Source organism: Haliotis rubra, unplaced genomic scaffold (genome assembly GCF_003918875.1).
Source record: "Haliotis rubra isolate DU_JTF1 unplaced genomic scaffold, ASM391887v1 Scf143, whole genome shotgun sequence".
In the NCBI taxonomy this organism is placed as follows: Eukaryota; Metazoa; Mollusca; class Gastropoda; order Lepetellida; family Haliotidae; genus Haliotis; species Haliotis rubra.
In genome coordinates, this window is record NW_025765370.1 from 1029984 (window position 1) to 1054895 (window position 24912).

At 41.5% G+C, this 24912-nt stretch overlaps 1 protein-coding gene across 1 annotated transcript; it reads right to left on the reverse strand.

Moving 5' to 3' along the window:
* Positions 1-178: 178 nt before the first annotated feature.
* LOC124269218 (complex I assembly factor ACAD9, mitochondrial-like) lies at positions 179-24836 on the reverse strand. The gene is given in 20 exon segments (XM_046704234.1): positions 179-1380; positions 1417-1548; positions 3030-3102; positions 3338-3466; positions 3976-4053; positions 4442-4540; positions 4542-4566; positions 4887-4966; positions 5156-5284; positions 5637-5756; positions 6838-6908; positions 7296-7371; positions 7900-7973; positions 8911-9013; positions 10445-10595; positions 11229-11329; positions 13716-13822; positions 22634-22735; positions 23427-23520; positions 24520-24836. Coding segments are annotated over 19 exon segments (1914 nt in total). The 5' UTR covers positions 24721-24836; the 3' UTR covers positions 179-1380; positions 1417-1447.
* Between the last annotated feature and the right edge of the window lie 76 nt (positions 24837-24912).

The window sequence follows — 24912 nt, forward strand, 5'->3', positions numbered from 1 at the left end:
TCATGCTGAAAATCCGGGTTCAATTCCCCACATGGGTATAATGTGTGAAGCTCAATTCTGTGTCACCCGCCATGATATTGCTAAATGCAGTGTGAAACAAAGACTCACTCACTCTTGCCTGGAGCTGATACTTTGGTGCTTCTTCACACGGATGTGTACATAAGTTTTCCAATACAACTTTCACATATCAATGATTTATTTACATTCGTGTTGTACAATATGTTCAAGGTATGAATCTACAAAATGGTCATGGCATCATGTTTTATAGAATTCCTGATTAATACAATGTCTATTTTATAATCATAGACAGATGGAAAATATACAGAACATCAAATTACCTTATTTGGATATCAGGTGAAAAAACCTAGGCACCATAAGTAAACACATCCACTCAAGATACACATCAACCTCTAACAGTACTTCGAATAAATATGATAAGCATTATTATCATTATCACATACCACTCAAAAGAATTTTAGAAACATTTGCCATGACAAATTTAACTGGGGTTACATGACAGAATTAAGTGGTTTTCTTCACTTTTGATGAATTAATAGTCTCCAACGTAAATTGGTGCATACAGGATAGAAAACACTCAAAAATTCTCAATAAATACTGAATTGATACAGTAAGACATCTCATCAGACCACAGATTCCATAACCTGACCCCATGCTGTTCAGTGGGGTACTGTGATACTGGAACACGTCCTGCTCTGGTTGTCTGGAGGTAGGGAGCTCATTTGTGTAATACCATAATAATGAAGATACTTCGTAATAGATCAAGGATGAGTGATTGACATTATAAGGACAAATTAATGATGATAGAAAAAAAGAGTGACGCAAGTAAATTTTGTTCATGCAACTGAACCGTTAATCTTAATGTAGCATCTTTTTAAACACAGCCAAACATCCCACTTGGCACCCAACACATAGTGTAACAGTCCCATGGGAGAATTATATCTGCAGTACGAGAATCAAATGTAGCTCTAATTTGGTCAAAACATTTCATTCCTCTTGACACTGATGCTACAATAGGATAAAAAACGTATTCAGAGCTGTGGCTGAAAACTTTTAAATTTGAATTAAATTATCATACACAGATATTTATGCTATAGGAACAAATATCTGTAGAGCATATCAGACTGATCAGAATAATTCTGGACTTCAGTGTCAGACAAGTCCTTAAAATTCATGTAGACATTTGCTGATACGTATGATTCAATTCCAGCCTTACACCCAAGTGATTCTTTGCCTCAAGTAGGTTTATACCTTTGACACAGTGTGAAGATCTCTTCATACAATTTTAGGTCATGGACATTGACGTACATCACTTAATGTTCCCAACATATGAATACAAGTTAGTCAAATTAACAAAACTTTCTTTTTGCAAGCTGAATCAAGTGGCGGGGACAGTGTGTATGGCATCCAAGAAGAGTTGTCTCCCTTCCTACCAGTTCCTCTGTAGTGGGTGCTCAGCAGCGTATCCACCATTCTTAAATATTGTCTCTGCGATCTGGCGATAGTTTGTATCCATGTTTGCCGCTGGACCTGAAACAGGTTTGGGAGCAAGTATTACGCTAAGAAAGGTTCTAAGTGGAAGAGGGGCGGTGGGGTAGCCTAGTGGTCAAAGCGTTTGGCTCGTCAAGCCGAAGACCCGGGTTCGAATCCCCACATGGGCACAATGTGTGAAGCCCATTTCTGGTGTCTCCCGGCCGTGATGTTGCTGGAATATTGCTAAATGCGGCATAAAACCAAACTCAAGTCAGTCAGTCGGTCTAAGTGGAAGACCTCTTCATGAACATTTTGTAATTGTTTTTAACACCACACTCAGGAATATTCCAACTAAATGTGGGAAGTGTACACATTAATGATAATAATAATAGCAAATGTGTACCATGCATACATCCACGCCTAAGCATGCTCAAAGCACACAAAACATAATGCCAAAGGTGAAGAGCTACGGTTGTAAGGCTATCTTGAACATGTGCGTCTTTAGATTTGATCTTAATGTTTAAAAGTCACAACAGTCTCTCAGGCTCTGCAGGAGACTGTTCCAGGCCATTGATCCTGCGTGGACAAAGGACCTGTTGCCATACTGCACTTGACTTAACTAGACAATCAAGGGATTGACATAATAAATATTGATCTCAGCAGTTGGGATACAGTGGCATGTATCTATGAAGTTACTGAGCCAGATTTGCCGATTCACTATGTCATTTGTCAATACAAGCATGGGTTGGATTGCTGAAGACTGATTCTAATAACATGCCTTCATTTAGAATTCTGTAATTATCATACTGAGAAAGCTGAAGGTAACACCCCCCAACTTGGTACTTTCCATGAACATCTTTGATTATCCAGTGTATAATATCTCCAATCTGTTGGGACCTGTTCCATAGACCAATAATAGTGCTACAATTGTCGTCAGGATATGTTGAAGTATGATCAATCTTGGTGCGTCACCAATCCCTTAGCCCGATGCTTTGAAATACTCTTTGAAGTTTCAGAATACATGCTATCATCATTCAAAGTGAAAAATGCTTCTTGAAACAAAAATAGTTTGAGTGAAAGACCCATGATGTGCAGATCAGTGTCAACTGCATCCTGTTAGCGTCAGTAGACTCAACTATCAAAGGAGACACATGTTGACTGTTCTAGAGGTCCACATGCTCCCCACAAATCTCCTTGTGATGAGTGAGTGAGTTTAGTTTTATGCTGCACTCAGCAATATTCAAGGTGTATGGCGCGGTCTGTAAATAATCAAGTCTGGACCAGACAATCCAGTGATCAACAGCATGAGCATCGATTTGCGCAATTGTGAACCGATGCCATGTGTCAACCAAGCCAGCGAGTCTGACCACCCAATCCCCTTAGTCACCTCTTACGACAAGAATGGGTACTGAAGGCCAATTCTAACCCGGACCTTCACGGGTATCCTTGTGACGTGAAGAATGAATTTATTCCTTAGTGTATCTCAGGAAACAGATCAGGAAATGGATGACAAATTGCAAGTCAATATAATGACAAACCCATTGCTAGTTCCTTCAGTTTCTCGTCTATCCTCAAGTAGGCCTCATTGCAAAATGTCTTAGCCAGGATCAGCTGAAAATACAAAGTAACATTGAACATTTGCCATGAATGTAATGGTGCTATTCACTATGATGAAATTGAGAAGCGGGTACAAGTATAAAACAGTCTAGAATTTACATTACTTAGTTACTTTGATTTATGTAAAATCTTTTTTGTCTGAGCTACATTGTCGCAATTACCTTTAATCCAGACACATTACAATCAATATGAAAAAACTACCTGTAGAGTTGCACTAACGAGCACCTACCTCATGGTCGGCATTGCGGAGACCTATACAGTAGGACCTCGACGACCGTCCGATACAGGCAGTCATGGCGTACAGGTCGATGGCAACATCAGCAAGACGCTTCAGCTCCATCTGCTCATGGATAACTTTCTGAAAAGAGAAACATGGAAGTTCTGCATATGTAATATATATCAAACTGACAGCACATGAGTGAATGGAGCATTCTGCCCAGTCAGCATAAAATGACATTCCATGTTTGTTTGTTATCTAATGCTACACTCAGCTGCATATTCCAGCTGTATGGTGCTGGTCTGTAAATAACTCAGTGGACCAGACAATCCAGTGATCAACATTGATCTATGCAATTGGGATACGATAACATCTGACAGATTTGTAAGGTGTTGATGTAGGTTTTGAAATGGAACAACTGTTTACCAGATCTGATGAGTGAGTGAGTGAGTTTGGTTTTACGCCGCTTTTAGCAATATTCCAGCAACATCACGGCGGGGGACACCAGAAATGGGCTTCACACAATGTACCCATGTGGGGATTCGAACCCGGGTCCTCGGCGTGACCAGCCAACGCTTTAACCACTAGGCTACCCCACCGCCCACCAGATCTGATGAGACCATGACATATAACTCATGACTGTAACTTACATTTCCATGTTTGGTGAGAACTCCTTCCACAGCCTTCTGGAATCGAAGAACTCCCCTCTCCAGCAAGGCAGAAGAATCCTGAAATTAGGGTACCGGTACATAAAAGTTCTGCAAGATAATGTAACATGTTCCTCTACTTCCAGTAGACAGCAAGATAGGCCTGGTTATCATGACTGGGTCAGCAAGTTTATTTAACTTCCACATTGAAATGCATGCATGTGAGCTATGTTGCTGCTTGTACTAGTTAGGGATTATGAGTTTTATAGTTACTGCTTACATTTAGATTCCATACCACTATTACAATGGATACCCCACTCAGGACACAGTATACCAACTCTATTCTATCCCCATATTGCTGAGAGCTTGACATGGCTGTGGATCAAACTACCAACCTTCCCGCAGTCATTATCTACAGTCAGCTGATAGCGCCAAGCGATGAGACATGGTTGAATTGTACAACTGTTACCTGGAGACTGGGATGCACTTCTTCACTGAGGCGGAGTGACAGCTTGGGGTTGTCAGAACTCTTCAATCGGCCAACAGCAGTGGAGAACACCAGCCCGGGGGTTAGCCATCGGGTTCCGTAGTTTCCTGTCGTGACAGAAACAAGGTTTCTGGGATACGTTTGATGCTGAGAGTTGCTGTTCCCAATTGTCATTAGAGTTTGGCATGTGACTAAATTTTAGTTCTTCACATCAACATTCCATATCCTCCACCCTCACACAGCTCACCCAATCAATACCCCCACCCTCACACCGTCTAATCTCCATCCCGCACACCATCAATAGCACAACACTTACACAGTCCATGCTCACTCTCACACCATCAATACACCCTACCCCACACCTTACACCATCTATGGCCACCCTCAACGTCTACCTCCAGATGTTACAGGATATATTGGTACCTACTTGACCAGCTCTTTCAGCTCCTTGCCAGCATGCTGAATTCCTTGCAGGGCAATAAACAGTCGCAGGATCTCGTTAGTGCCCTGAAATATTCACAGAGTAATTAATAACCAAAAAGATATTACTGATTGTTTTCCTTAGTAAATATGTGTTGCAAATACCTGGGCCTTATTCACCAGAACACAGAGATTATTCCACATCAAGCAACATGATGAACACTACCCTATAATCACATTATAAACGCTTGATGAAATGATGCCCTTTATTTGTACCTCGAATATGAGGAGAATCCTGGCATCACGGAGGAACCTCTCGTAGGGGTAGTCCTTCATGTAACCCAGTCCACCCAGAGTCTGCAGACACTCGCTGACACAGCTCCAACACCCCTCGGAGCTGAACACCTGCAACATCAACAGCAGCACCATCTAACAACACAGCTTCACGTCAACATCGTCTACTGCCGAACTAAAGTCAGCTGAACCGTTATTTGCTGCTGTAGTCATTTGGAAATGGAAAGCCTTCTAAAGCTGTGTATGTTGATTTTATTAAATCAAACAAGTTCTTCTCAAGTGATATTCCTTATGATAGAAGTAAGATTCTTGGAAATCAAGTGAAGAGTGCTGCATGTCATCAGGCAGGGACATGTTACATGCCTGTGACCAATCCCCCTGGATCCTCTGGACCCTACATACCGGTACACAGACCTCAGTAAATCCCTGAATTGTTGAGCTTCTGAATATCATGATGGCTAACCTTCACCATTGCAGCTTCCACAGCACAGTCAGGTTTGTCATACTGGTCAAGGGTGCCAGCTGTCAGGTAGGCCATGCTCTCCATAGCATACACGGTCACAGCCATCTTGGCAAACTTCTCCTGGATAACGACATTCAGTAGCACATGTTATGTAGTGTTAAACTGCATGCTACTGCGGTATAACACATGGTACTGTGTCATAATGAATGATGCTTTGTTATACCTTATACTGCATGGTACTGTATTGTACTACATGGTGTTTCTAAAACGTTGATACTGCACAGTACTGTTTTATACTCCATGGTAATGCTAACACGTTTATACAACAAGCATTGTCACTAAGGTGACATAATCCCCCGCCGCAAATTATCAAATCAAACTTATAAAGTAATGAGAGTTTAAGTTAAATGTCAACAAAAACATGACCAGTCAACCTCTCTTGATATCTTGCTCTTTAGGTGTTCAAACACACACATATTTTCAAGACTGACTTTGACCTTGACATGAATGTCATAGTGTATGACATATGCAAAAATAGTACTAAAGAAATTGCTTATTGAAAAACATGTAAGGGAAGTCTTGAAAGTCTGAAGAAAATCTAGTGAACCGTTCTTGAAATATCTTGCTGACAATTCAGGTTAACATGCTGAAATCTTCAAAGTGTCGCTGTGACCTTGAAAATTAAGTGAAGGTCACCAAAATTGAATGGGCCCTGCACCTTCCCTAGATAAAGCTTGGTTTCAAATATGAAGACAATCCAGTGAACGGTTCTTGAGATAGCTTAACATGCAGGTTTACATGCTGAAATCTTCACAGTGTCGCAATGACCTTGAAAATTATGTGAAGGTCACCAAAATCGACTGGGCCCCCAGCTTTGTATTGAATATGAAGAAAGTCCAGTGAACGGTTGTTGAGATAGTTCAACATGCAGGTACAACGTGAAAGTCCCCTTGTGACCTTGAAATGAAGGTCAAGGTCACCAAACCTGACTTGGACCTTTCTTTTTCTGTGATGAACCTAGGTACCAAATATGAAAAGAATCTAGAGAACAGTTCTTAAGATATTCCAATTTGTACGGACGGACGGACGGACGGACGGACAGAGCCTAATACTATATCCCCCGCTTCGAGCTAAACGCGTGGCGGGGGATAACAAGGTACTGGATTATACTGGAGAGTAGCAGCAGGTGTGAACATAGTACCTGAATCAGTCCAAACTCTGCCAGCTTCCGGCCAAACTGGGACCTGGTGGCTGCATGCTCTGCTGTCCAACCTGGAGGAGAGGAGAGGAGGCCATGATGATTACTTTATGCCACAGCAACATCCAACATGAGCAACTATCCATGCAACCTGCTTATGATTATGGCTTAAAGTAAGTATTTTAGGGTTTGAATATTTCCTCACATGTAACCATTGATACTGTATACATTTTTTCAATTTTTTTTCATGATATTGTTATTCTCTTGGGTCCAACCTATAGGTCAAGAGGAGATATTTACACGAGTAATTCTGTTCAAAATGTTTCAGATTAGTTCTAATATGAAACTGTTCATGACTTTCAAGACATAAATACAAGTCCTACATTAAACACTAATTCCAACAAAACCATTTTGTAACCTTTCAAAGTATCATTGAGAAACAAGTGTAAATAATATATCACCAATGACTTTCTTGAGTATCCCAGCTCCGGAGCTGCCCATGCTGAATCTGCCGCTGTTGAGGATGTTCATAGCCATCTTAAAGTAGATGACATGTCGGTATTGTGAGAATAGGAAATGGTAAGGAATGAAGTGATTTAGAGCACCTTTAAAACTTTCAGGGGTGTTTATACGGTGGGCTTGTGATATGATACATATTCTGATACAATGGGTGTGATACAATTTATGAACTGATACATTACTACATCTTTAGTTGATATTCTTTCTTTTGTCTCTTGAATCTTAACCTTGAATCATTTGTGGTTTAGAAATTAGACTACATGGTGCTGTGGTGATAATATTGATAGCCAACTGTGTAATGCTAGAGAATCTGCATAAGCTGACTGTTGAACAACTTCTGTCATTACACACGTTTCTACACAAATTTAACTTGTAACATATGCATAATATGTTTTGCAGCATTGGGGTTGATGCATTGTCTTGTAAGCCTTGTATCAAGATACAATACTACTGTATTCATACCCTGCTGTAGGCTATTAATAACACCCCTCCTCATGAAGGATCTGTACATTATGATGATGACCTCCAGATTAATGACACACTTGCCTTGAATCCTCCTCCCACCTCCCCCAACACATTCTCTACAGGAACAGGGGTGTTGTCAAAGTGAACTTCACATGCTGAAATGAAGTAAGGTTTGTTTGAAGCTTAACACTACCTATGTGATGATGTTATCTAAATAATCAAGCTTGTACAGGAAATCCAGTGATTGACACCATGAGCATTAGGGCTGCGCAATATAACCGGTTTACCGGTATTTACCCGTTCAGACATGAAAACGATACGTATTGTGATACGCTGATCAAAACACGGTATTTCGACTAGCATTCGGAAAACTTCGTAACACTCGGAAATCTTCGGATATTTCCTTGTTTCGGTTGTGCCAAATATTATTTACATTTTTATTTTGTCATGATTAAAGGTTGTTGTTAACGCTTAATCAAGCATAGTTATTTTGCTGTGTTTTTGCTTTATAAATCAAGCATTAACTCGATTTTAAGTAGTTTTATGTTTAAAAATACTTCTTGCAAATTATTGCAATACATAACGCAATATATGCTTTCGCATCGCAATATATCGCAATATGAAAATTCTCTGCAATACCCACCCCTAATGAGCATCAATTTGAGCAATTTGGATAGCATACATTGTGAGTGCCAGCCAGTTAGACTAGCATAGCCTGCTGAGGATTCATTATAAACCAAACTGTAAGACTGCAAATGAGGAAATGAAAGGTTGGGACATCTAAATATCTCACATACCATTCCATGACACAAAAAAACAAAGTAAACAAGAGTATTTAATAGATTGGGAGATATTTCATAAACAGGTGTTCAACTGCAGGTGTTTGGCTGCAGGTGTAAAATACCTAGTATTACTTTAGCATACGTTCACTAAGGTTGCTTTGTCATATACCAGGAAGTAATCTTTGTGTTGTCATCCTCTCAGTCTTATAAGTTGTGGGGCTAGAATGATGGGAACTGAGTTACAGGAAGTCAGGTGAGAGTGAGCAATGATGTCAGATTGGCAGAACTTTAGAGCACAGATCACACTGACTGTTTGATCCCCGGATTCCAAGCTTGTCTTCAGGTTTGCCGCTTGTAACACCACCAAAATCTCTCTCCACAATGAAGGCGGTCACTTTGTCTGTCTTCTCACCCTGAGGCAATGGAGAAATTTAAAACATGTTAAAGCTTGGCTTTATGAATTGTTAATGGAAGTCTGTAGCACAAAATGATCATAGCACTCTGACTGGCTAGTAGTCTAAGCTAGAATATGGAAGTTTTGATTGTTCAGTGGAAGATCCCAGGTCAGTATTACTTAAAATTTCATATAAAATTGTATTATTAGTATAATTTGAATAACAGAAACATGTACTCATAGTTTTCTGCCCTTGAGCTGTGGGACTGTTTTGACAGAAACTATTTGCAATGTCAGAGCAAATCAGTCACGCTATGATCTGCACAATCCTCAAAACATTTGTTAAACATTCAGTACATATGACTGACAATCTGGTGTGAAATGATTGAAGCCTGAGTGTTAACTTCCATAACAAAGACACAGAGCAGCAATATGTTCCACGATCACAGGAACTGATGTTACATTCATGCATTTACAATGATCAGTTTGAGGCACTGTGAAGATTTGGTTTAAATTCACTTTACAGCACACAACATCCAGTGTGACTCGTGAGTGTGGGGCTGGATGCTGCTTTTAACAATATTCCAGTTGCATTGCATGTCGAGTCAGTATGCTCAAAGTGATGCATGGCCTCAGACCTGTCTTCCACTTTGGTGATAACCACAAACATGGGTGCTGACTAGTGGTGGTCCGATTAATTGAAATAATCGAAGATTGGTCGCAATGGCCAAACGACCAAGCAATTGATCACATTTTCTCATAATCGAACACAAACGATTTTGGAACCGCTGTAATAGAGTTTGAAATACTTGATGATAGAACATATCTAGGATGTTGTCAGGGCCGGAAAACGTGTTTATTTCTAAGAAAACTCACTTCACTTTCTGAAAAGTCATGACTGAATATTTCTTGAAGAATCTGGGAAGTTTATGTTACACAGGAACTGAATCATTTTACACTGGATGTGAAATTTGCAAATGTAATTTGTGCAGTTTCAAAAAACTACAACAGAGAACCAAATGTTTTTTCTTAATACTTATCTGCAACTACAACCTCAATAGGAAAATCTAAAAAATGATGCGAACCAATTTTTTTCGATGATTGGTCGTTGGTATTGAACCAATCATCAATTGTGAGATTTCAACCAATTCCCAACACTAGTGCTGACTAACCTAGGTCAGGGTGATTTGAACCTACAATCACCGGTGTCTGACCTGCCCAAGGAAGGCAACTCTTCACAGCACCAGTGGTGACTGCTGGGGCACCTGTCAGCAACGCGCTTCCCATCAAGTAGTATGGTTTGTTACTCAAGCTGCTCAGCCAAGATCTTAATTCTACTTGAAATATGGTTGACGGATAGCTTGAAAGTCAAGATAAGCTCTCACTGTATAGTGTATGGGAAAATCCTTGAGAACTCATTGGAGGGTCAAGTATAATCTGGATAACTCACATGGCTGTCTGTGACTTCTGTCTTTGCGAACACAGTAAAGATGTCTGCAATTCCTCCATTAGAGATCCAGATCTTACTGCCAGTCAGGTGAAACAATTTGCCATCATCAGACAGAACAGCACGGGACTGGATGGACGCTGCATCACTGCCACTGGAGGGAGAAATGTAACCATGGCAACTGTTCTCAATCACAACTTTACAGGAATGCTAAAGATACAATGCCAGAGATTATGGGCCTTTTTACCTGTATGCTACTGATATGTATACTATGACCCCATAAAATTTAACATTGTACTATGATATTGAATAAGTGAAACTCTTCGGTTTACACATATTAGGCTTATTGCAATAACACAATGACCTTCACCTTTATTTTCAGTATATCCACACATCTGTCAGCAATGATAAGCTTCACATGAAAATACTTATTGCTGGAGTAAATTTATCACGGAAAAAGTTTGCCTTAAAATTCTGTTCCATGGGAATTCCACTTGAGTAAAATAGTACAAAGAACAGTTTCACTCCAGGAAGAGATGCTCTTTGACTAATAATTATTGTACCAACTACTGAAATATCTAAAGCCACAATGATATTCATTCATTTTTAAAGATTCCCCCAAAAGGCAGGAATATTTTAAACATAAGTTTATAAAAAAATCCCAACCTCTCAATGAATGACTAACATGAAAGCCTCAACATTTGCTTGATCATTGAAAAATCTGTTGATATGATAACTTTTTGGCCTGAATGTTCTAAAAGAACTAGCGTTGTTATCATGCAGCTACCTGGAGGGTTCCGTAAGGCAGAAGGCGGCTACGTGTTCTCCAGTGGCCAGACGAGGGAGGTACTTCTGTTTCTGCTCCTCGCTACCAGCAATCAAGATTCCCTGCAAGTACATAGCTGTCTTACATCTCAGTCTCCTCACCTGACATCAGCATGGCAGGGGGAGACACTCAAGGCCAGCGACACAACATGAGCGGTAAACCTAAATCGTGGGTGTTACTACAGGGAACCCATGACTCAACTCACAAGGCCAGCGACACGTGATGAATGGTAAACTTAAATCGTGAGTGTTACTACAGGGAACCCTTGACTCGGCCAAAAAATAAGAGTGATGTGAATGGGGTTTCAAGAAAATTGCACTTCTACAGCAATATACATGCATATGTGTGTGCCTGTTGTACTGCCAGTGTTTAGGGCTATCATGAGACCAATATATATATCACGACTGTGTTTGGGGCTACTATTGGACCAATATACATCATGAATGTGTTTGGGGCTACTATAAAACCAATACACACCATGACAGTGTTTGGGGCTACTATTAGACCAATATACATCATGAATGTGTTTGGGGCTACTATAAAACCAATACATACCATGACACTGTTTGGGGCTAGTAATAGTAGTATTAGATCAATACACACAATGACAGTGTTTGGGGCTACTATTAGATCAATACACACAATGACAGTGTTTGGGGCTACTATTAGACCAATACACACAATGACAGTGTTTGGGGCTACTATTAGATCAATACACACAATGACAGTGTTTGGGGCTACTATTAGACCAATACAGTGCATGACTGTGTTTGGCGCTACTATAAAACCAATACACACCATGACAGTGTTTGGGGCTACTATTAGATCAATACACACAATGACAGTGTTTGGGGCTACTGTTAGACCAATACACACCATGACACTGTTTGGGGCTACTATTAGACCAATACACATCATGACTGTGTTTGGCGCTACTATAAAACCAATACACACCATGACAGTGTTTGGGGCTACTATTAGACCAATACACACAATGACAGTGTTTGGGGCTACTATTAGACCAATACACACCATGACACTGTTTGGGGCTACTATAAAACCAATACACACAATGACAGTGTTTGGGGCTACTATTAGACCACTATGCATCATGACTCTGTTAGGGGCTACTATAAAACCAATACATACCATGACACTGTTTGGGGCTAGTAATAGTAGTATTAGACCAATACACACCATGACAGTGTTTGGGGCTACTTTAAGACCAATACACATCATGACACTGTTTGGGGCTACTATAAAACCAATACACACCATGACTGTGTTTGGGGCTACTATAAGACCAATATACATCATGACTGTGTTTGGGGCTATCATGAGACCAATATGCATCATGACTGTGTTTGGGGCTACTATTAGACCAATATGCATCATGAATGTGTTTGGGGCTACTATAAAACCAATACACACCATGACAGTGTTTGGGGCTACTATAAAACCAATACATACCATGACACTGTTTGGGGCTAGTAATAGTAGTATTAGATCAATACACACAATGACAGTGTTTGGGGCTACTATAAAACCAATACACACCATGACACTGTTTGGGGCTACTATTAGACCAATACACACAATGACAGTGTCTGGGGCTACTATTAGACCAATACACACAATGACAGTGTTTGGGGCTACTATTAGACCAATACACATCATGACTGTGTTTGGGGCTACTATAAAACCAATACACACCATGACAGTGTTTGGGGCTACTATTAGACCAATATGCATCATGACTGTGTTTGGGGCTACTATAAAACCAATACACACCATGACAGTGTTTGGGGCTACTATAAAACCAATACACACAATGACAGTGTTTGGGGCTACTATTAGACCAATACACATCATGACTGTGTTTGGGGCTACTATAAAACCAATACACACCATGACAGTGTTTGGGGCTACTATTAGACCAATATGCATCATGACTGTGTTAGGGGCTACTATAAAACCAATACACATCATGACAGTGTTTATGGCTACTATTAGACCAATATGCATCATGACTGTGTTTGGGGCTACTATTAGACCAATATGCATCATGACTCTGTTAGGGGCTACTATAAAACCAATACACACCATGACAGTGTTTGGGGCTACTATAAAACCAATACACACCATGACAGTGTTTGGGGCTACTATTAGACCAATATGCATCATGACTGTGTTTGGGGCTACTATAAAACCAATACACATCATGACTCTGTTTGGGGCTACTGTAAGACCAATATATATATCAGGACAGTGCAGAAGGCTAACATGAGACTAATTCATATGATGCCAGTCTGAAAACAACAATCATGGGCTCAAGGCAGATTTAACTCTGTCCAGTACTTGGAAGTGGACCAATGGGACATGGGAGAGTGTGGGATAACCCTACAGAACAGTGTGTTGTACATCAGACCAACAGACATCTGGTTTTACCTTGAGACCAATTGACTGGTGGGCAGCCAGTGTAACAGCAATACCGCCATCTTGTGATGTTATCTCAGCTATTCTAGCATATTTGGTTGCATTGAGTCCAAGTCCACCTGAGGGAAAAAGCTAAATCAGTAATTATCAGTGGCAATAACAACATGTTCATTCCATACATTTCAGTGATGATATACTGTGATGGTTTTGACATTTTAGGTTAAATGGCAGAGACACTAAATAGTCTTGCACTGTGTTCTAAATATGTTAGAATGGAAGAGAATGGTATTACACAGCTAAATATAATCATAATATTCATGATAACAAGCATTGTCACTAAGGTGACATAATCCCCCGCCGCAAATTATCAAATCAAACTCATAAAGTAATGAAAGTTTAAGTTAAATGTCAACAAAAACATGACCAGTCAACCTCTTGCTCTTTAGGTGTTCAAACACACACATATTTTCAAGACTGACTTTGACCTTGACATGAATGTCATAGTGTATGACATATGCAAAAATAGTACTAAAGAAATTGCTTATTGAAAAACATTTAAGGGAAGTCTTGAAAGTCTGAAGAAAATCCAGTGAACCGTTCTTGAAATATCTTGCTGACAATTCAGGTTAACATGCTGAAATCTTCAAAGTGTTGCTGTGACCTTGAAAATTAGGCCAAGGTCACCAAAATCGACTGGGCCCTGCGCCTTCCTTGGATAAAGCTTGGTTTCAAATATGAAGAAACTCCAGTGAATGGTTCTTTAGGTATCTCGCTGACAAGCATAACCTGTGTCTCTGTGACCTTGAAATTTAAGTGACTGGGCCCTGCACCTTCCTTAAATAAAGCTTGGTTTCAAATATGAAGACAATCCAGTGAACGGTTCTTGAGATAGCTTAACATGCAGGTTTACATGCTGAAATCTTCAAAGTGTCGCTGTGACCTTGAAAATTATGTGACGATCACCAAAAACGACTGGGCCCTGCACCTTCCCTAGATAAAGCTTTGTATTGAATATGAAGAAAATCCAGAGAACGGTTCTTGAGATAGCTTAACATGCAGGTAAAACGTGAAAGTCCCCATGTGACCTTGAAATGAAGGTCAAGGTCACCAAACCTGACTTGGACCTTTCTTATACTGTGAATCTAGAGAACAGTTCTTAAAGGTCACATGCAACGTAAAACACAACTTTGCAGATTCTGATACCTTTCGGTATGGACTTACCGAAACAAATCATCAAAAATGCAAATTCAACTTATAAAGTTGAAAAATAACGCGATGAAAAAAACCGTGCGAAATCGAAGTTCAAACGATTCACTAATTTTCCCCCGATTTTTAGGGGGAAAACTGGTTTCAACAGCTGGGCTGCACTCATAGCACGTGCGCAGTGAAACAGGTTTGCGCAACTTGGAAGCGGGCTGTCCGGTGAATACTCGGTGAAGGCTTTGGTGTGAGCTATTTTTCTAATGTTTTGTTGATATCTCACAGGGCGAGCTTTTATATGTTATGACAGTAAATAAACTGTTTATATAATTTCATTTGTCTATTTCACCACACGTTCTTCTTACCCAGTCACTTTCTCAGTTCGATACTTAAAAGCAATGTCATTATTTAGCGTTGACAGAATTTCTAACTGTGATATAGATATGTCGTTGTCACAGACAAAACTCAATGTCTTGTTTTATTGACACCTGTGTGTCTGCCTGCCTGTCTGCAAATGACAATATTCAATACACAACTGCAATCACTGACCACATGCAATTTGAACTTAACACCAATCAGGCTATACACCATAAACAAAACGCATTGATTTATGGCCCGAGTTCGGTCTCTGTCACATTATGTAATTACACAGACAGGCAGGTGTGATACTTGAACACATGACATGTTATGATGTCTGTTGATTGCAAAATGTTATACACAAAAAAATGAGCATGTATTTACAAAACCCAACATCTCTATATATACACACACAATGAGCCGTGAGGGCATCAGCAAATGAACCAGCCGTTACACTTGAGTAAACCCAAGTACACAATATTGCACTTTTGATTTGCGATTGTACGCTTATAATTTTGTTTATATGTTTTTTCATAACCAGCAATGTATATTATATGTCATGAATAAGTGATAATTGTGTTTTAATTATGTTTGATTTTTTGGTTGCATGTGACCTTTAAGATATTCCAATTCGTACGTACAGATGTACACGTACATATGGACGGAGCCTAATACTATATTCCCCGCTTCGTGCTAAACGTGCGGCGGGGGATAATAAGGCTACTTATATAGCGCTGAGCTCCACGCCATAGGGACATGCTCTAAGTGCAACATGACAAACATTATTACCCCAGATAACCCAAGCTACCTGTGAGGTACTATAAGATCATGTAATTTTCTGACTAAAATTGATATTTTATACTTATCCTGACTCATGCTTATTGCTTGTCTCCCTTTCCTTCCGAATGCTAGTGGAACACTTGAATCCCCTTTTGAAGCTCCCTTCAAAAAAGCGGACGTAAAATCACATACCAGGAGTCACCTCCCTTCCCAGGTTTTGGCGGGAAATGGCGCCACCTGTCTCCCATGCTCTTCACTCTCTCCGTATTTTATAGCCCGACACACTGATTTACTGGGAAATCCAGAGTGCCTTGAGGGGAGGTTGGGAGGGCTTACCTCATGAGTCAGGATAAGTATAAAATATCAATTTTAGTCAGAAAATTACATATTTTTCCTTATCCTGACTCATGCTTATTGCTTGTAGAATCCGATGGTATAGGTGGTGGGTCAAGCCACCTCTGGATTCCTTAGTGTTGAATTTACGTCCTATAAACCCCCATGGGAACTTTAAATGGCACTGCTGCTGTTGATCCATATGTCGAAATAATTTGGTAATTTGGGGTGACCACAATATATCAAACTCTTCTGTAATCGTACATGTGGATTTAAATAATTCCAACTCTTGATGGTCAAATCAAGTGGAGTAGTGACCCAATCCGTGTACCAGTAATTCCTTACAAGTACAGGGTCCAATATTCATGCTAGTCTGTTCTAGACGTGTACATGGACTATAAGCTCTATTCCTTGGAGTACGAGCTTTGCATGACATGCGGTAAAAGGGCGAGATACATCTCAGCGCCTTTGAGGGACCGTCAGTTGTTGAGCTACAACCAGAGGTCCAAACTGGTGGATACCGGAGACATCCTCAGTAGCAATGTCTCTGAGGTAGTGGTTAGCAAATACTGTCTCCGATTCCCCAAAACACCCTTCCATGATCGTGGATATTGAGCAGTTTCCATGTAGAGTGAGTGTAGATGCCAGTGCTCTAACTCCGTGCGGATTGGAGGCTCGAGGAGGCTCAAGTCCTGCTGCCTTGTAGGCTCGTAGTATGATTGCTCTCATCCAAACTGATATCGAAGTACGTGAGATCTTGTAGGTGACGATATGGGGATGAAAAGGCGTTTGAATTTTCGTCTCCTGTTTTTAGATCTTTGTAAAAAGATTTTCAGTGCTCTGACTGGGCATAAGGATAGATCCTGGATATCCTGTGGCCCAGGGATTGATGATAATGCTGGGACGTGGGACTGTCTGTCGGGTTGACCTGGCAATTGATTCTTAGCTATGAAGTCCCATCTCAATCCCAGATGAACGATGTTGTGATGTGCATCAAACGTATACATTCAAAGTCTAGAGCATGTATATCTGACATCCGTGCTGCTGTTGCCAAGCGATCAGGAAGAGAGTTTTCTGTGTTAGAAACTCATAGGATGTCCTGTCTAGTGGTTCATAAGCATCACTGGTGAGAAGCTGTAGAACTACGTTAAGATCCCAAGCCGGCGCTTGTTGACCTTCCAAATTGAAGGATCGTAGTAAGGCCAGTATTTCTGGTACTTTAGTCAGTTTAACACCTGACTTCCTGGTGATTACTGAGCTGAGGGTCGCTAGGTATGTAGATAGCGTTGAACCTTTTAATTGTATTATTTGTCTGAGATGACAAAGATATTCCGCCACTTGAGGACGAGTTACTTTCATCGCTGTGAAGCCTTTTCTTAAGGCGTATTTCTCAAAACTCTGCCACTTGTCGTTATACAAGGTGCGGGTAGATTTGCGTAAAGCTAGTGTAACTGCTTTCGCTGCTCTGGCGGAGCATTCTTCTTTCGTCAAGCAAGTTTTGATACACTCCATGTGTGTAGCTGGCACACTGTGGGGTTCCCGTGTGCTTGCTTGGTGTGCGGATGTATCAGTAGGTTCGGACACTCTGCGAGTTGCAGTTTTGGACTTCCAAATTCTTGTGTGAGAATAGGAACCCATATTGTCGCTGGCCAGTAAGGCGCGATCAAATCAGTTGCAGCTTCCTCGTCTGCTTGATTTTCTGCAACACTTGTGATATTAGAGCTGGAGGAGGAAACGCCTAAGCGTTTAGTCCTACCCCGGAGATGCTTGGAGCATCTGTTGCCCATGCTTGTGGATCAAGAATCGGAGAGACGAATGTTGGAAGCTGTTTGTTCAATTTTGTTGCAAACAGGTCTATTAGCGAAAATCTATCGTCTGTATGATGTATCTAAAGGCTTCTGGATGTAACATCCATTCCGTCGGGGATGGTTGTGTTGGACGAGATAGGGCGTCTGCTATCACATTCTCGGCTCCAAGAAAGTGGCATGGTCTCATGTAGATGTTCAAGTCATCTATTATGCTGAACAGATGAGAGCTGAGGTATAGTAGATATCTGGACCTTGTTGATCCTTGTTTGTTGATGTAGAATGCCACTGTGTCCGTGTGGATCATCAGTTGTGCATTCCTTAGTATGCTGGATCAGTGTAGTATGGTCCTACTGCTTTCATCTCAAGCATGTTGATATGCAGACTGCTCCTGACTCGACCATTTCCCTGCTGCCACTTCGTTGTCGAGGTGAGCTTCCCAGCCTTGAAGTGATACATGTACGTAGAGATGAGTGTTGCACTCCGCTCTGATAAGTAGATTCCTCCGCAAATATTCGACTTCCGAGTCCACCATAGAATTATGGTTTCAATCCGCCCGGTAGTCCGAAGGAGTCCAGACTATTGAAACGGGCGTACACGCACCTAAAGTTGGCGCAATTGTAGTCTTCCTCTGTGAGTCATGTCTTGGGCTGACGTGAGAATACTGAGTAGGCTCTGCCAACTTCGTAGTGGTAACGGAGAGAGTATTGCTTGAGATACGATGGCTTGTATCTAGACAACGATCCTCTGAGACGATGTTGTAATTCTGTGGAATCCTTGCCATGTCCGTAAAGGAAGCGAAGCAACCTCCGGTTCTGGGACTGCCATCGTTGTGAAGTCTATATATAGTAGACTGGCTGCCACGAACAAATTTCGTCAACGTATGTTGCTGCAATTCGTCGGATAAACAGTCTTCAATCTGCTGACAGGGAAGGTCTCTAAATCCCGTGAAGACGGTCAAATCACGCTGTACCCTGCTAACTGGACTGTAAACGGACTGTAAATGGAGCCCTCCTCCCATGTTGAAATGTTGTTTACAATCTGTAGACAACTTCCTGACATGTGAGCGATGTCCGACTTCTGCGCAGGGCGTTGTCTCTCATGGACCAATCAAAATGCAGCATTTTGATTCCTTTCCGATTCCCGCGATGTGATGTCACCGGTGTTGCAGGAAAAAGATCCTTGTAGAATCTTGTGCAGTCGTTGATTTCTTCATCAACACTTGGCCTTGTCCGTAACATCCCGAAGTAACACGAGTGACCACGTGTATAGAGGGCCTAATGGTAAACGCGCGAAAGATTTCGCCGCGTAATACCGATGTAGGTAGACTGACTCCCTGGCTGCTGTGACTGTTCTTTCATTCCTGAAGATAATGCAGTCGTCATCTTATACAGATGATCAGTTGAAATTCCATACTTGCTTAACGCTGTTACTTGTAGACTGTATTCATCGGTCTCAATGAAGCATCGTAAAATACCCCCTTTGTGTTGAATACACAAAGGTGTTTGTAGAGTTGATACTTGCAACTTCAGTGTAAGATCTACAACGGGAGTCGTTGATGATCTTGCAGTTCACATCAATCGCTGGAGCCTTTCATGAAGGGTTCTGTGTGAAGTAGTGGGAAATCCCTGGCTTAGACGTCGGGGATATGTTGACTGTGGAACTTCATAGACTTACCAAGGCTGCGCTGAAATTCTCCGGTAGTATCTATCAAGTTGTTAGCTCTGAACTGCGACGACTTGATTGCCTGAAGATCTGCCTGTAGGTGAATGATCTGTATATGGACATGAGTCCCTCCTGGATTCTTAAGAAACATCTTTAACCTTCATGAATGTGTAGGTTCTCAGCGTCGAGGAGAGTTTTTGTGCAGTTAATCCCGCTACCCTCTTCTGATGTAGATATATCTTTTTTGAAGACCCTGAATCCTTTCTGGAGATCAGTCTGAAGATCTGCCTGAAGACCTGCCTGAAGATCTGCATGATCGAGATGAGGGTCTCGTTGATAGCTCTTCTCGAAGAAGGTTCGTCTGGTTACTGTGTCTAACTGTGAGACTATATCATCAGTCAACATCAAGTACGAGAGTGCTTCATTGGCCTCCTTAGAGGGTGATGCGAGTTCCAAACCGGGGCGGTGGGGTAGCCTGGTGGTTAAAGCGTTGGCTCGTCACGCCGAAGACCCGGGTTCGATTCCCCACATGGGCACAATGTGTTAAGCCCATTTCTGGTGTCCCCCGCCGTGATATTGCTGGAATATTGCTAAAAGCGGCGTAAAACTAAACTCAGTCAGTCAGTCAGTCCAAACCATTGGCCATCCATGACTTGATTTCAGAGTCGGGAATTTTTTTTAATAATTCCGCCGTCATCTTCCGATTTAGCAGTATCATGCTCTGAGGATTGATGTCTCCTAGTGTCTGGAGACCTGTAAGGTGATCTGTATGAAGATCTATGTGGTGATCTGCGTGGTGATCTGTATGGAGACCTGCGTGGTGAGCTTCGTGGCGAACCTTACGTTCGCGCGAACCTGCGTTGTAGGTGAACAGCTCTGTCGAGGATTGGAGTCTTGTGACGAATCTCTGTGCCTTCGCACGGGTGTAGATTCTCTTCTCCTTGGTAACGAACCCTTGCGTGCGGGTTCGTGACGAATGTCCGCATCTGAGGTAGATGACGATCTACGTGGGTTCGGCCGAACGTAACTGGTGTAGGCTCTACGTTGGTAGGACTGCCAGACCTTCGTGCGGACGTTGTAGTCATGCTTGCGTGCAGGTTCGTGATGAACGTCTGTATCTGACATCGATGGTGATCTACGTGGGTTCGGCGAACGTCTAGTCCTTCCGCCGAACGTAGTCGGTGCAGGTTCCACGTTGGTATGGCTGCCAGATGTTCGTGCGGACGCTGTAGTCGAGCTGGAATCTTCCTGTACGCTCTGCAGGACGTTGGTTCCCAACGGACGTGGTGTGCAGCTCCGTTGACCTTCACTCGGGTTCGTCGCAGACGTCGTCTTCGTCGCAGCTCTCTCGCGTGCGAACCGTTGTTCCATCAGATCCAACATCTGTTGGGTAAATTGCTGCATAAAAGCGCCCGGGTTGAAGGTCTGCGTTGTCTGTTGTACTGACGACGCATCTGAGACGGATGAGGCTTCTTCCGAAGGGCGTTGATCCTTTGTGCCGAACGTCTGCGTTGAAAGGTTGTCCTGCGTGGTCACTGTAGAAGACGTCTTCGTCTTCTTCTTAGATGTGATCTCAGGGATGAGGATGGGCGGTTCATTGTAGACATCTACTTCTTCCAGAGGGACGATCTCAGCTGCAAAGGACCTCGTTTTCTGCGGTGCCCCATGTGGAGACTTCGACGAAGTCTTAGTTGTAGCTGACTTCTTCCTCTGGGAAGATGATGCCCTAGTCTTCTTAGATTGCGAAGAGGAAGTATCAGATGTAGATGACCTCTTCCTCGAGTCAGCATTGTCTATGGCGGCAACCTCCTCCGTAGATGACTCTGGTAGACCACCAGAATGGTGCATCTGCGCAGACACCAACTGCTGGTCCTCTGCAAGCTTAGCCGGTCTCGTCTGGACCTGTCCTTTGCACGTCTAGACAGATAATATGAATATTTGTAAAATGCAATATCAGACTGGTGAAAACACAACTGACAACGAGTGTCAGATAACATACAGGCTTGCAATTAGGACATAGGTTATGTGGATCAACAGCAGACAATCAATACCTACAACCAGGACAAAATTTCATCAATTGTAAACAATGTGAATAATCACGTAAAAACGTGATAAAACAGAGAAATTTGAGAATTAATTCCATAGAATATAGTAGGTAAACGTTAACTAAAGCCTTATACAGCTAATTTAGAAGAAAGGCCTAAATAATAAAAGGATATAATGCCGCATAGGGGACCAGGTGCTCTCACAACCGCCCACTCGGGCGAATCAGGAGAGAGTGAAGAGCATGGGAGACAGGTGGCACCGTTTCCCGCCAAAACCTGGGAAGGGAGGTGACTCCTGGTATGTGATTTTACGTCCGCTTTTTTGAAGGGAGCTTCAAAAGGGGATTCAAGTGTTCCACTAGCATTCGGAAGGAAAGGGAGACAAGCAATAAGCATGAGTCAGGATAAGGAAAAATAATAGTCTTATGACATCCCACCAGGTACCCATTTATTGCTGGGTGAACAGAGGCAATCGTGAACAAACTCACTTGCCTAAGGTGAGACCACAGGTGTGCCTTATTGTGGGACAGGACAAAAGTCCTAGAAACTCTCAGGAGTCAAGTTGCCAAACACAATCACCCAACGTTGCTTAACTTCAACTGATTTGTGATCAGTGAAAACCATATAAGAATCTATACCGAAACATTGCTATTGTGAAAATAAAGAATTTGATAATCCATAAAGTTTTGTCATCTCTCACAACTCTGTGGACAAATTTTGCTGCAGCATGCTTGTTGCTTCTTACCATATTCCTGTGGAATCTGCTGACCAAACAGGCCGAGGTCCTTCAACTGCTGCATGGTTTCTTCAGGGATTTGGGCATTTGTATCAATGGCTCTGGAATCAACTGAAAAAACAATATCTCTGGGTTGTGACTACACACAACATATATTCCCAAACATAATTAAGGTACGCGCCAATGTGAAAAAATAGAATAAAAATACATGTGTTGTTTGTTCCACAAACACTGAAATTATTTCTTACTGAATAAAAAATATGGACAGTATTTATTTGTAAAATATTTACTCATCCATCTTGTCCATGAAGATAGCGTTGTAGGAATCAAGTTCTCACACATAGGAAAATCAAACTTTGCACTTCCTATGCCAGTTTTTAACGTACTGCTAAAATATTCGGGACCGTTCATAATTTATAGCTAGTGGGGAGTGATGATGATTTTTATGGAGAAGCATATACAATGTGAGTGATACATCCCCCCAACCCCCCACTAAATTTCATGTACAAAGTGAGCGATCCTCCTTGCATGTCATGTACAAAATCAATGATTACCCAATGACACTATGTTAAACATGATATTTATTGCATAATATCTCTATGTACAAATTGCTGACACACCCTAGTACGTGTGTACAAAATTGATGACCCCTCTACCTCCCTAGAACAAAAAACCAAAAACAAATAAATAATAAAAATTGTTTTTTAAAAATCATCTACACCTCTACGACCCCCTAGCCATAAATTATGAACGGCCCCTTACCATTGAATCTGTTCATAATGATGAAAGCTAGGACTATTACCTCCTTCATCAAAAAATCTCTCGATGGGTTGCAGCATCTGATTGAGATCATCCCATTCTTCCTTGTCTGCTATTTCAGGATAAACCAACACATCCTGAAAGAAAAGCAGATTGTCTCCCTTTCATTGTCAGTATGTGCTGGTTGAAACAGTTCTTTGGATGTTTGAATTAGCTAATAATTGTAATATTGAGTTGAATTCATGAACGGATATCATTCAGTTCACCAAATATGCGAGTGAATGGTAACAACCCTATGAAGGATGTGAAGGACAGTGGAGCGCTTTGGGCAGTTGTCTAAAAACATCTATGGTAATCATTCAACGACTAATGCAAACCTAATAACATGTCACCGTAACACTGTTTCACTATGTATCTTATCTGAGACATAAAATACCAAACAGTTGTGACAGCTTTTATTGAATATCCCCTACTTTTTGTAAAGGTATATAAGCGGTATCTACACAGCCATAAAGCCCCAATCAAGTAAAACATGGAAGATATGGTTTCTTCGTTACAAAATTCTAGTAAGAGAAACATGAGGCCAAGTTCAAGTTGGATTTAACTTATTCCAATATCATAGGACTTCCAGGTAAGGTCTAACATTCATTACATGACAGTAGTTAATGAAGGTCCATCAGGTGGTAAGGTTTTCACTGTTGGACCCAATATCATGGCTCTCAGCTAGACCCTAAGGGTATATCAATGTTGTCCTTATATTGTATTCTATTTCTGGTTTCCCCTGAAGTGACATTGCTTGAATATTGCTTAAAGCAGGGATACTCTATATAGTCTCCCTGCTTAAAGCAATATAAAAAGAAAACTCACTCACTCTGTTATTAGAGATAATGAGTTGTGTGTTATGTCGCCTTAAGATTATTCCAGCAAATCCACGGCTGGGGACACCAGAAAGGGCTTCAATAATTGTACCCACGTGGGGAATTGAACCCTTGCCTTCGCCGGGAAGAGCGAACGCTTTAACCACTTGGCTACCCTAACAGAGAGCCACGATGCTGTCCTACGCAAGACATGACCCCGCATCTGGGCTACCCCTACTGTCCTCCTTTGTTCATAGAGAATAATTTGCATCTACTCACTTTATCAAATCTTCCAAGAAAGAGGTTTTTGGCAAAAGGAACATTCGTTGAAGGTTTAGATGTGGCGACTTCAGTCTTAGAATCTGTAGCAGACGGTTCCAGCGAATCTTGTGCTTGCGCTGGACTGCTTGATGCTGGTGCTATGAACACCCGGTATGCAATACCTGACCGTCTTGTAAGATGCCTGAGCGTTGAAATCATATTTGTAAACAGGCACTGGCCAAAACTCGGTGACTCTCTGACTCTCTGAAGCTTGTGTAAGTCAAAGATCTTTCGGGGTCGAAGTCTAAGTTGTTCTTCTGCTCTGAAAACAAAACAAAACCAATGTGGGAGACGTTATTAAACTGTGATAATCTAAAGGCATATTATATTGATAAAACGTTCCCAAAGCAA